The following is a 13124-nucleotide window of genomic DNA, read 5'->3' on the forward strand; positions in this document are numbered from 1 at the left end:
TAATGCATTTGTGTCAAGGTCTAACATTCAATTGTCACAGCTTCTTCAACAGTTTAAGAATAATGTTGATCCGGACAAAGTTTTAAATGAATGGAACATTCTGCCTCATTATTTTTCTCATGAAGAAAAGGCAGAATACTTGAAACTCTCCATTGTTGAATTCTGGAAGAAAATTGAAGTGTGTGAAAATTTTAACGGTGAACATCCCTTTCAAAATCTTGGAAAACTCGCAAGAATTTGTTTGACATTACCTCATTCCAATGCTTCAGTCGAGCGTATTTTCTCTATGGTTGCGGACATTAAGACTAAGAAGAGAAATAAGTTGAATGCGCGCACCGTGGCTGCTCTTGTACGCATCAAATCGGACATGAAGAATATGAATAAATCGTGCTTTGACTACCCTGTTACAAAAGAAATGCTCCAATTATTCAACGAAAACATGTATAAGAAGAACCCGGAAGATACACAGATTGCGAGTCTTCTAGCAATGGAAGAGGATGATGAGGACGACATGGAAGACATTCAACATCCCGATTTTTGACTAAATGTAAGTAGACCTGTTTGATCTCATATAATTTTTAAATAATATATTATGTTATAAAAAGGGTCCTTTTTGTAATTACAGACGCAATGAAGTTTCTGAACAAATAAAACCGAAAAAAATATAGAAAGAAAAGGGCAAGAAAGAGAAAAAATAATGTATAATTCTTCTATCTTAGGACGGTGTTGGGGCCGCGGTGGATCAGTGATAGAGCGTTTACCTCTGATGTATGGGGTCCCTGGTACGATCCCAGCTCTCAACAAGTGAATTTTGTGGTGGACAAACACCGCTTGCGTAGGTTTGCGTTCTTCCATTTGCTCCCACCTTCTTCATTCCACCATTTCATTCATTTCTCATCATCACTCTCTCCTTTAGCCTAGCGGCATAAGCGTGGAACGTAAACCTTAAAGATTTCTTTTCATTTCATCTTTTTATCTCAGCGTTATTTATGCTGTTCAAGCCGGAGGTATATAAAGGGATAGGAAGGAGTATTAACACTCCCAAAAAAGTTCACATTGCAAACTATTTATTAAGATCAATTCTGAGATAAAAGTAAAATTACAATCATTTATCAGCTTCTCTCTCAGTACATTATTACCATTAAACAATTAAGCTGATTATTTTTCTACTTTTGTGGTCAGCTATTCAACTTCTGCGTTTCCTATATTTCAAGTAAAAAAGCAGAGGAAGATGTCTTATCAGGAGTCTTGATAAGTAATAATATTTATTAATATGTTTGTAGTGAAGCTCAAATTAATGACATGTTCCTCTGTAAGGATAATTTAAAGTGACGTCGTTTTCATCTCTATTTTAATACGTAGTACATATGTGATTGAATTTGTGCTGTATCTACAATATTTTCTAAGATAATTTGTAGCATAAGTCACTTTCCTTTTTGTCAATTATTTGCCTATTCTTATTTGCGTGACAGACTCTCCATCCTAAATATACTATCCCAAGTCCAGAGAGATTACATTTCTTATGCTTAACACAATGCAGGGAAGTAATTAGAAACAACCGTTTGACCTGCTATAAAGGTACCATCCCACATCTACCTGCTGCTGAGAAAAACCGCTTGAGCGGAATTTTAGCCACCACTCAACGTTCTCGCAAGTCTTCTTCAACATTCTTCAGGGTCTAAGTCTCCTAGACATGATGACATTACAAACGTGGGGTTACATGTTGTAATAAGCTAATGATCAACCAATTCAGACTTCAGAAACCCGTTGACCCGGCGGTCCGTGGGAGGGCTGGGGCCTCTTGAATTTTCACACGTCAAATAATATGCTCGTTGTGTTAACCAATATTCCTATTGTTTATTAGTTTAGTATAACTTCCAATAGTTTTAGTTGCAATGCTATAGCACGCTTAGAATTTGATTCTTTAGGTGAAGCGACCAAAGACAAAAATGCATTGTGTATTATACATTTTTTATTTGTGCTAAAATACAAAAGTCTGTTATGAAATTGCTGGAAAATTTCACTATCAATATTAATGTATTTTGTCGTCAGAACTGATCGCTGAAGTCATATTTTTTCTTTTAAGGAAATTGTTGAGAAATATGAAAGAAAAGACGAGCGAGTAAAATATGAGCTAGTTATGGGATTGAGTCCTGTTCAGAGCATGGTTTATGATTTACTGTCTCATTGTTTGAATTATTTTTATGTTACACGGCAGGACCGTGGAGTATAATTAAATAGATAACATTTAATCCTCCAGTTTTTGCATGCCAATATGTTGTTGCATATGGTAACATACAACCAGCTGCACACAAAATTTTTCTTGGAGCGATCCAAAATCAAGAGACTGGAAAGGTTCTAGACCCTTTCGACCCCCCATGAATGCATCCCTGGTGCAAACAAAACACAAAATGTCATTCAAAATGAGTTACGAACTATTGGTGTGGAAGGTCCAGACACGGTGCTTCCACCCCCCCCCCCCCGTGGATGGTTTGTATGTAATATATCTCCATACTAAGTGTAGGGATATTTTTCCAATATGAGGGATTTTTGACACTAGTTAGAGGGTTTTTTACCAGCGAGAACCTGGCAACACTGATTGCATTGTGCGGGAGTTGGGAATGAGACTTGGCTGTTAGAAGCCTCCCGTCGTTGTCTTGGATATTGCCTCGCCTGGATTTTTTTTTTTAAACTTTCCTATCTGTTAGGGATCGGTTTGAGTGATAACCGAATGACGGAGAATTAAGTTCTCTGTGGCCAGAGTGATGGCTGTAGATTTTTCTTGATTTTTTTAATAGGCTTTCTAGAGGGACTAACCTGAATGATGGTTAGAGCAAGGAAGAAATTCCTTGGGTCAGAGTGATGACTGTAGCTAGTATGAAAATTTAGTTCAGATAGAAATAAGCTTGAGTGATAGCTTATCGGGATGAATGATTCCCGTAATCTTCTAGCTAGGAGAAAGTAGGATTTTGGGAAATTAAAAAAACCTCTGAGGCAAGCTTCATTAAGGTACTTTTAGATTTTTTTTTTTTTTTGCTAGGCCAGAGAAACCTAAATGATGGTTTTCTCTTTGATACGAATAACCGTCTTTGGACTGAGTGATGTCCTTTGACACTTCTGGTTATTCTTGATATTTCTTTATTGACGGAAGGTTGGAGTCAAGCCTTCCTGATAGAATTAGGGTAGGACTGAGCTGTGAGGAAATGACTGATCAGTGAAGTCTGAATAGAGACTGATAGGATTTTGATTTGCCTTGAGCTTCAAACTTAAGAGACAGGGCTTCAATGCTAAAAAGCCCTGAAAGATTTTTTTCGCTATTTGGAGAATTCATTTAATTATTTTTTCTTTGATTTAATTACTGAATAAAGATTTTTCTTTACCCTGAAACTGTTACAAGTTTTATTGAGAGATATTCACCTGAGTGGGTTGGAATTTTTTTAAAAATTATTATTTATGTTAGTGTTCCTAATTGTTAATTTCTCCTAGAGGAGCCTGAAGAGACGTTTGAAAGAGACCAGCGATAGTAGATAAAACTTAAAGGTTGGAAGGTAACACTACAACTTAGTATTTAGAGGATGCGGTTTTAGGAGCTAATAGTTGATTTGAGACCTTTCATTTAGTGCAGAAATGTCCAACACTCATGATATCATAACAGAGTAACCTATTCTTGGGACGCTGAATCGACTGCAAAAAACAGCTTCTCAGTATATCTTATCTCCGTTATCCCTTTATTTTTACTGTATGGACATAAATAATTGAAACCGGAAATAGTAAACTTCAAGTGTTTATTGTTTCCGTATAGATGGTCATTTGTTCTCTTGAGATACTGAATAGCTTGCAAAAAGCCATTTGTCTGTCACCATGTGTTTTGTTCTTTGGTGATACACATTGAAACCAGAAGTGTTTGGTTTCTGTCACTTCCGTTCGAATAGAGGGATAACGGAGGAGGTAGAACTTATTCTTGGGGCGCTGAATCGATTGCAAAAAAAACTCTGCTCAATGTCTCTTACCGTTTTTTGCTCCAACACCCGTCAAAAGACGGGCATAGCCCTTCTATAAGATTTCCGACACTTATGCGTAACAGTTTGGAAATCTAATAGGAACTATTTTCCATATATTTTCTTGTAGGTTTTACTAGAACACAGTAGAAGCGGACATTCATCTTTTAACGTGTGCTGCAGTATAAAGTAGTTTCTGATTTTAACTCAGTTACCAATAGTGTATGCTTTTTTAAATAAGTAATTCCGGTCGTGTTTCAAATTCATTTGTTCTAAGAAATACACATTATCAAAGATTTGCATGAAAGGGGTGTACAGCCAAGATACCTAGTCTCACATCCTACACTTCTCAGAAATCAATAATTCAAGATAAGGAGAATAACTATACGTGTCACTATCACAAAGTAAACATTTCATTCCGAAATAATATAAATATATAACGAGTAAAGAATTATGAAATTAAACTTCCTGGCATTACCACGCACGAAAAGTTGTGGCGGATCAGACTTCATTTAGCTCTGTGATATGTGCAGTGGTTTGCGTCAAGTGGACTTTATGATGGGCAAATAGGGCTACTATGTGCGTGAGTTTTCTCGGGGGTTTTCCACTTTCTTCATTCTATTTTCATTCTTCTTATCATCACTAACTTTAACTACAGTGGGGCCGCAGTGGCTCAGCGGTAGAGCGTTAACCTCTGGTACATGGGGTACTTAGTTCGGTCCCAGCTCGCGCGAAGTTAGCCTTTGGTGGACAAACTCCTTGTGTGGGTTTTCCCAGGGTTCTCCCACTTTCTTCATTCCACCATTTCCTTCATTTCTCATCATCACAGTCTCCTTTAGCCTAGCCATCATAACCGTAGGACGTAAAACTTAAATATTTAATTTAATTTTCTTTTAACGATAGGCATGCCATGGCATAATTGGGAACGTAAAACTGAATTTAATTTCATGTGGAGTAGCGAGCCCCCTCAACAAACCTATCTTCGACAATATAGGCTGTTATGAAATAATAAAACTTCACCATATTAAAATATATATTTAGGAAAAAGAATGTCCGTGACCTGAAGCTATATGAAATTGGGTTAAATTTATATGTACGCCACTGAGTGTATGATGTGTGTCGTCTCCCATTCCCGTTATTTTTTTTCATTGCTGTCTAGCCTGAAGTCAATACATCTTAATTCAAGCAACACTTTAATTACTATATGAATCGGAGTGAACACAGACAATTATGTGCCGCCACTGGGAATCACCCAAGACAGTGCGCATCAAAAATCGAATGCGTTAACCAATAGGTTCAGTGTTTATTCTAGGCATACTTCCGAGACAAATTGCGAATCTATGCCACCCTTTTATATGATACGTCCTTTAGCAAATACTGTTCTGCTGCATCCTCCTTCAGTTCGATTTGTCTTCCCCGGACAATTTTCTGAAAGAATAGTGATTAGGCGTAGGCTACATAGATAAAGAATGACTGCACGATGAGCTGAAAGTAACAAAAGAATGTGAGAGTTAGCAACACTACATCCTCCCAAATTTTCATTTACGAAACCGCTCTGTTGCGACCCTGCACTAATTTCAAGGCTACAATAGTTGAGATGTGAATGGAAAAAGACATAGAATGCTTTGAGTGATGGCACAACAAGAAATATTGTCCACAAGAAAAAAAAAATAAGTGTGACCCACATTACAAGTTGATAAAGATAAATCGTACATCTTTTAAAAAATGGAAGGACATTACTTTCTGCAAATATAAAATTGACAACCATGAATTTTTGAAATCGAAACTAGAATGCTTTAAAAAAAAAGTATGTTTTATACTTATTTTTTCAATAAAAATGTCAGGTTTTCAAGATAAACGGATTGATTTTTTTTTTTTAACATGTTGAAAACAGCTTTCATCTCGTATCATGTAGCCTGTGATAACGACCTCAGTTGACGATAGGAAGATACTGCGTGCAGATTAGCCAGTCCATGAGCTAGGGAGGCGTTTGTCAGTCGTGTGTGCGAGGGGCTGCCGTACGGCAGTGTTTGTAACAAAATGCAACGGAGTAGAATCGCTAGTTTACGAAGTTCGAAGGTTAGTGCGAACGAACCGCGGATTGCTGCTGCTAGAGCTAGTGGTAAGTAAATTTTAATCCTTTTTTGAAATTTATTTTATATTTTTCTGCCTATTGGTAGCCGTCGTTCCATCGGAGGAGGAAAAAAATAGATCTATAGTCGCATAAAATAAATGCAATATATTGTTGTTATTTAGTCAATTTCCTGGATACGGTCCCCTTTTACTTGCTGGTTCCGAGTTCTTTTCCAGAGAAGAGCTTGTATAACGCTATGGAGCAACATTCCAGTGGTTAGTGCTTTTTCTTTCTGTTCACATACTCTGGGCTTCTATTCCCAATAATGGAAATGGAATCCAGAACGAAGACATTGTGAAACTGGTCTGGTACACAGTGTGTTAATTGCAATGAAAAAGAAAATCCATCATGCTTAATGTGCTGCTTAGCTTTTCTGTTTCTTTTGAGTACGGTAGTTGTAGGACTGTGTCGATTTTGTGCTTAGGACATTGTAACAAAATTAAAGATATTAACCATGCTTCTACACTGGATGGTCACAAAAAATGAAAATTGTTTGACGTCTCACGCATATGGCCTTTAGGTCAAAGGAGATGAATTGTTAATTAAAGTAAATTATTGTGAAAGAATTGATGGAATGAGAATCGTAAGAGGAAAGAGCATCCCACGGCGTGGGATCGAACCAAGGACCCTTCACACCAGAAGTGAGCATGCTACCACTGAGCTACCGTGTCCACAATAACAGGTCATTCATTGGAAACCAATATCAGTAAATATTCCCATAAAAAATAAGTTACAACGTGCGCAAGATGTTCGTAAAATGTGTGCATCAACTTATTAATGATCAGTTTAGACGCATTTAATTTTCCAAGTAATCACGATTTTAAATGGAAATAGGGACCTTACTCATTGGAATATACGGCAAGATACCTTCCGCTGAGGAGATTTTATACTCCAGTAATCAGGTCACAAATTCGTTATTGTAAATGCTTCAGACGATTCCTTCGTTTCTTTTAGCTCTTCTCAAGAGGCATCATGACATGGAACTGGAGTATTCTAAAAAGTAACTTAAATCAAGATTTCTGAAATCTTTATGGATCCCTTGTAGGTTTGTTATATATAAAAGACCATGTAAGTTCAAACCAAAAACGAAAACAATTAGAAATTAATTCGTGTTCATAGAATTAACAGATTGTAAGATTTGATAATGTTCAATAATGCAGAAAGGTAAACTTTCAAAGGTAAACCTTTTAAACTTTCGGCTATTTTGTAGAGGTTTTAGTGTTTGATCAAATGAAACAATTAATTGTTGATTAGTATCATAGCACATGCTCGGTATTAAATGTTGAACATTTTAAGAGTAAAATGGCTAATAAAATTTGATTTCCAAATTGAGTTTAATTAATTCATTTAATAGTATCTTTTCGTATGACATTATACAAAGTAACGCATTACATTGTTTAATTGTTTATTTCTTCATCTTTTATTAAAATATTTTCTTCTCAATTGTACCAGAAGTAATCCTAAGCAGCTTGTTATTGGAACCGTTAGCATTCGTTTTGCATAGTATATATTACAGTGAGTTGAGAGAAAGTGATTTTTGTCCCTTCCTGTCGAGTATATCTTATTCAGCAGCTATCAGATCACTACTGAAACAGAATCATTGCTTTCTAAGCTTTTATTTTTGTAAATATGTTCGCGTACATTTCATAGCCTTTTGAAGGCATTCGGGTGTACACAAGTTGCGAAATGCAAGCAGTTTCCTACAACACCTTTGAACTTGTTGCAGCGTTGAATGATGCTGTGCGTGATGATGTGTATTTCCGTGAGCAGAGGCAGGAATTGTATTGGTCTTTGTCATGAATCCATCACTGGTAGTTTGTTGTTCCACTGCAGATTTTTGTAGGCAGGTCAGAATTGCATTGCCATGTCTGTATCTAGGCCGTAAAGTTTAATTTTATGTCACATCTATGGTTTAACGTCCCACGGTAATGCACCGAGGCTAAGGGAGACTGTGATGATGAGATGAGGGATAATGGTAGAATGAAGGAGACGGGAGAACCCCGAGAAAACCCCCACACACCGTGTTTGTCCATCACAAAGCTCACTTGGCGCGTGCTGGGATCGAACCAGGAACCCCCACACCAAGGATGAACTCTTTCACTGAGCTACCGCGGGCTCTTGTGCTAATATGTAAAATGATGTGTGTGTGTATTTGCCTGTCATTAGACTTTTGCATAGAAAAGAGTCACAAAGCAACAAATTTTGTACACAGACAAATCTTTACCAGATCTAATCGCATACGAAGCAGTTTTTCGATTTTCGACTTGACGGGATTGAAAGATCGAAATTTATATGTAAAAAATATTGGTAACATTGTCTGTAAGGTAGGCAACCCAACAGTTTTGTATGTCACCCAGGTTGCATACATTTGAGATTGTGGCATTCTTTTGCATTAATCTTATTCTGTCCATGCGATGACGGGCATGTCAGCTGGCCTGAAAATCGATAGGGGCGATGCCAAAGGCATCCATTGCTCATGAGTATATATGCCACGCTTTTACTTATTTTGAAAGATTTTGTATAAACATTATTCTTCCCGTGCGAAGAGCAGGGACTCTTGCTAGTATTATATAATTATATGGCTCCTGACTAGTCTTCATAAAGAGTAGTTATAATTGCATAAACCAAAATATACTTTTCTTGTTTTTAAAAGTAATTTTGATAAACAATACGTCAAACAGTACGCTGCTAATATTATATCAAAAGACTGAAAATTTCTTATTACTGTTTAATTTTAGTTTGAAATAGTATGATAATTATATAACTACTTTACTCTGCTTGTACAGCCTAGTTTGTTTTCAATAGTTCAAGGTAAATAAAAAAATGTCGTTCAGTGTTAGGAATATCCCGATACATAGACACAGTATTCTCATCCTTAAACCTAAGAATGAAGATTGTAGGTTGTTGAGCATATTTTGATAGCTTCAAACTATTAGTTTGGTTAAATATGTAAGAAATATTTGGTCACTATATTTAGCAGGAAAAAGCCAACACTTGAAACGTTTTAATGTGGATCACCAATTTGTTTCTTAAAGGTATTACAGTCTAAGTCAATTAGAATAGTATAAGCTTCTAAATTGTGTTATTCATTTCTCTCTCTCTCGACCTATCAAAGTTTTTTCCCAGGGGCTTTCTACTAATTACTCTCCTCCTCATTCCGTACGTATTTCTCATTCGATCTATCATTTATCCTCCGGTTCATAGACTTTTCAGTGATTAATTTACAGCCTGTTTATGCCCTTTAGACTAAAAGAATGGTTAAGGAAAGTGAACGATTATAAAATTAATGTTTTGTGCTATTGTACCGGGAATCGAACCCGGGACCACATGCACCAAGGATACACGTGCTAGCCATTAGACCAGTGGGAATGGCTTGTTAATTTCATATTTCTTAGCGTTCTTTTTTATTTCCACCAGTACAAGTGTTAATCTAGTACACACTTTAATTTGACTTATAAATTTGTACCAGATATACCTACCGTCTCTTAAATTGTTTCTAAAATCTCCGTGCAGTCCTTACCAACTGTTAATGTCGTATGACAAGACTATACCAAAAGCGATAGACAATAATAAACATATTAAAGATGCATGCAGTCTCGGGTTCTTTGCATAACTGTAGGTCGTTAGACTAAAATTTTATTTCAATCTTTTTCTTTCTTTCTTTCATAATGTTAATTTAGGCATTAGCTTCCTAACATTTTCAATATTTTCTAAGAAATGAGTCAAAGGAGTAAGCGCCACCTAACAAGACGAAAATATCCAAATATGATCATTTGTATAGACATTTGACCATATTTGTATGCAGTTTGAGACCTATTCGAAGACAATATATGAAACAAATATAGAGCAAATGACAGTGTGTTTTACATTGAAGCATGCGAACAATTCTGGTAGACAAAGTTCAGTGGTTACGCTTTTGATTACAATCGCAAGATCCGAAGTCCAAAAGTGACGACTGGCCATTGTAACAGAGGTTTTTCAGGTTTTTTGGTTCCATAGACAGATTTTAGTTCTATTATTATTATTATTATTATTATTATTATTATTATTATTATTATTATTATTAGTAGTAGTAGTAGTAGTATTAGTATATTTTTGAAATGGCGCTGGTTGAAATATAACTGAAAATAAAATTTTATTCCGAATATGAGAGTACATTGGATTTTACACGAACATGACCACAACAAACCAATGTTATTAAATGCAAATTCTTAACTTGTTCCTTTACGTGAGCTCTTATTTCAAGTTTTTCATATATCATTTTGAACTCAGACGGGGAAGAAACTGACCATCATACATCTTCCGTATTGTACTAGTGGCCCACCTGGCTATGATGCAGGATGTCAGATTTCCCTGGGGGGAATTACCTACATAAACCGTAATAGTAGTCATACTCTTCGATTAGGGATATTTCCCGATAGGAATTTCACCCTGAAATCACTGGTTCCAGTATTTTCGAATCTGCAAAAGAGCAGAACGAAGGTAATAAGTTTCATCATAACAGGGGGATCGTCTCGGTGCTAATGTCTCTCTCATGAGATTAAGTAACTTTAAAATTCTGAACTCCAAAATTCCTTTGTTCCGCATTTTTAATGACCATGATTCCGAAACACTATCGGTCCGAGAATTCGATATGCCAGACCAACCTAATGTCGTTGCGCATTCCGAAATTTTGGGATGAAGTTCAAAGATTCCTGAATTCTAACCTTCCTAAATTCCAAGACTCTGAACTACCGGCCTAAATTTTCGAAATTCCGAAATCTCGCAATTCCGGAATAATTATTTTTAAATTCCGATTCCGAAATTAAGATTTTCATTCGGAAGTATTCAGGAATTCCAGACTCTGGAACACCCCTACACATCTACAAACCTTTATCTGAAGCTGTTGAGACTAATTACATTTCTAAAGAAATTTTAAAATTCATACCATTTTCAACATATTTTTGTAGAATTGAAGTCAATATAGAAGGTTGTTTACCTTTCTCTTTCGAAACTCTCTGGGAGTTTGTTTACTGAAGATTCTGAAGTACAATGATAACAAGAGATAGCAAGAACTAGTAGTATAACATGACTTTGTTGACTTTGAGCTACCTCTGATTTCTCTTTGTCGTTATTATTAAAAAAGCAAGAGATAGTAGTAAACGAAATCATCAATCTCGTGTAATGGAAAGAGCTTTGAATTCTATGTCTTGTCTCCTTTTCGTAAGATGTGATAATTGGCATTAAACAAGCGGAAGTTATTACTGGTGTGCTTTTAATCGTACAGAAGTGGTTCATGTGTTTACGATTGTTTTCCGTAGAATGAACATTAACTTGTAATCAACCTCATTGTTATTCATTGGATATGTTATAAACACGTAACGTTGCCGCCAAATGATTACTGTAAACGTCGCTTGTATAACTTGCGTGTATTGCAGTGTTCATACAGATCACCACTACAAAAAGTTGAAATACCTTTTATTTCTGTAGAAGAATAATACGTGTTATAAGCTCTTTGGGCGAAATTTAACGAAATAGACGAGAAAGCTAGGATGACCAAAAATATTTTGACCGAAAAGAGAATAAGAAGAGTATATAACCATAACTCATACATCATTTGTTCGGTGGAATTTATATTCTCGCTTAAATAAATAAAGTTACCAGTTGGTTTTTAGTGTTGGAATACATCTTTATTTGTGATTGAAGTTTTTTTTTAAATAGAATTAAAAAAAAAAAACAAGCAACAAGCAAAACAAGAAGAAAACAATGAAAAGGAAGGCTGCGATCAGGCCCGGGCCGTATTTTTTAAATATACAACCATATTTCTTGGGCCTTTTCGGGCCTAACTGTATAAATATACTGTGCAAGATATATATATTGCACAGTTCTTTCTGGAGAACTTTTAAAGCACAGCTGCGAAATTAAACCTCTAATAGCTGTAAATAAAAATACAATTTTGCGTTAATTATTAAGTTTTTGTAATTCGTGCTTATTTCGGGCTCATTTGACTATCACACAGGCTCGGGCCTAAATGGTAAAACATATTTTAGCATTCGGGCCTCACATTGTAAATTCACGGGTCGGGCTGGGCCCGGGCTAAAAAATTCCGGCCCGTGTAGACCTCTAACCCGAGGATAATCCAGTTAATTTATTTAGAGATGTGCTAAATAAAAATAAACTAATATTTTTTTTTTTCAATCGCTGCGTTACCGCGTTATGTAAAAGACGAATACAAAACAAATAAACGCAAGATACGGTATGTTCCATATTTCTTAACTGTAACCAGTGCATGTAACACTCTCATTACGAGTATGACTTTTAATGTGTCTTGTGCTGTAGCTATAGTGGAAGTGTTAGAAGTAGAGATGCAAGGGCTCGGAAAAAAACCGGCTTTTTTGGAAAAAAAACTCGGCTTTTTCTGCTTTGCTTTTTTGCTTCGGAAATTTTGGGCTTTTTTCAAAATACTGCTTTAAATTGATAAAACAGACTTTGTATCGCTTCTCTATAACACAAAAAATCATTTAATTAGTGGTTGATGCTGATAATAATATAAAACATCGAAAATAAACTATGAATTTCGAAAAAATATTTCAAACAATTTTTCTTCAACATATTTACATTATGAATTCCACAGGATTAACCAATGTATATAATAAGAATTTTTTAACCTCCTATATACAAAAGTAAGCAGAATTGGCAAGAACCGTGGTTGTTTTTGAAAATGCCAAAAACCCGTTTTTTGGGGGATGTTTAAACCAGGCTTTTTTGACTTAGATTTTTTGCTTTATGTATTTATATTACATATTCACAGAAATAGCCTAAGTTTGTTTCGCCTTGATGTTATTATGCAACAGCGGGGTTATGTTAGCTTTAATTCGTAAAACATGTGCTCCATCCATCTTGATGGTGAATTTCAGAGCGAAATATCACATTCAGGTCATGGAATTCTTATCTAACTATAGAATATACTATAAGAAAGCTATTTAGATAGAAAAATCATGAAGTTGAAAAAA

General features: G+C 35.7%; 1 protein-coding gene across 10 annotated transcripts in view; it reads left to right on the forward strand.

The window, feature by feature from the left end:
- Positions 1 to 13124, forward strand: part of kst (spectrin beta chain, non-erythrocytic 5 kst) — a 446615-nt gene that overhangs the window by 150200 nt on the left and 283291 nt on the right. For 8 of the 10 annotated variants that reach the window (XM_081759058.1, XM_081759060.1, XM_081759065.1 and 5 more), the window contains exon 1: positions 5966 to 6120. The exons of the other annotated variants lie outside the window; for them this stretch is intronic. In XM_081759058.1, the coding sequence (XP_081615184.1) occupies positions 6039 to 6120 (82 nt within the window). In that variant the 5' untranslated portion in view covers positions 5966 to 6038. Of the gene's footprint in view, positions 1 to 5965; positions 6121 to 13124 lie in introns of those variants that run through there. 10 annotated transcript variants of the gene reach the window in all.

The sequence above is a fragment of the Thermobia domestica genome, chromosome 5 (assembly GCF_964235325.1).
Source record: "Thermobia domestica chromosome 5, izTheDome1.hap1.1, whole genome shotgun sequence".
NCBI lineage: Eukaryota > Metazoa > Arthropoda > Insecta > Zygentoma > Lepismatidae > Thermobia > Thermobia domestica.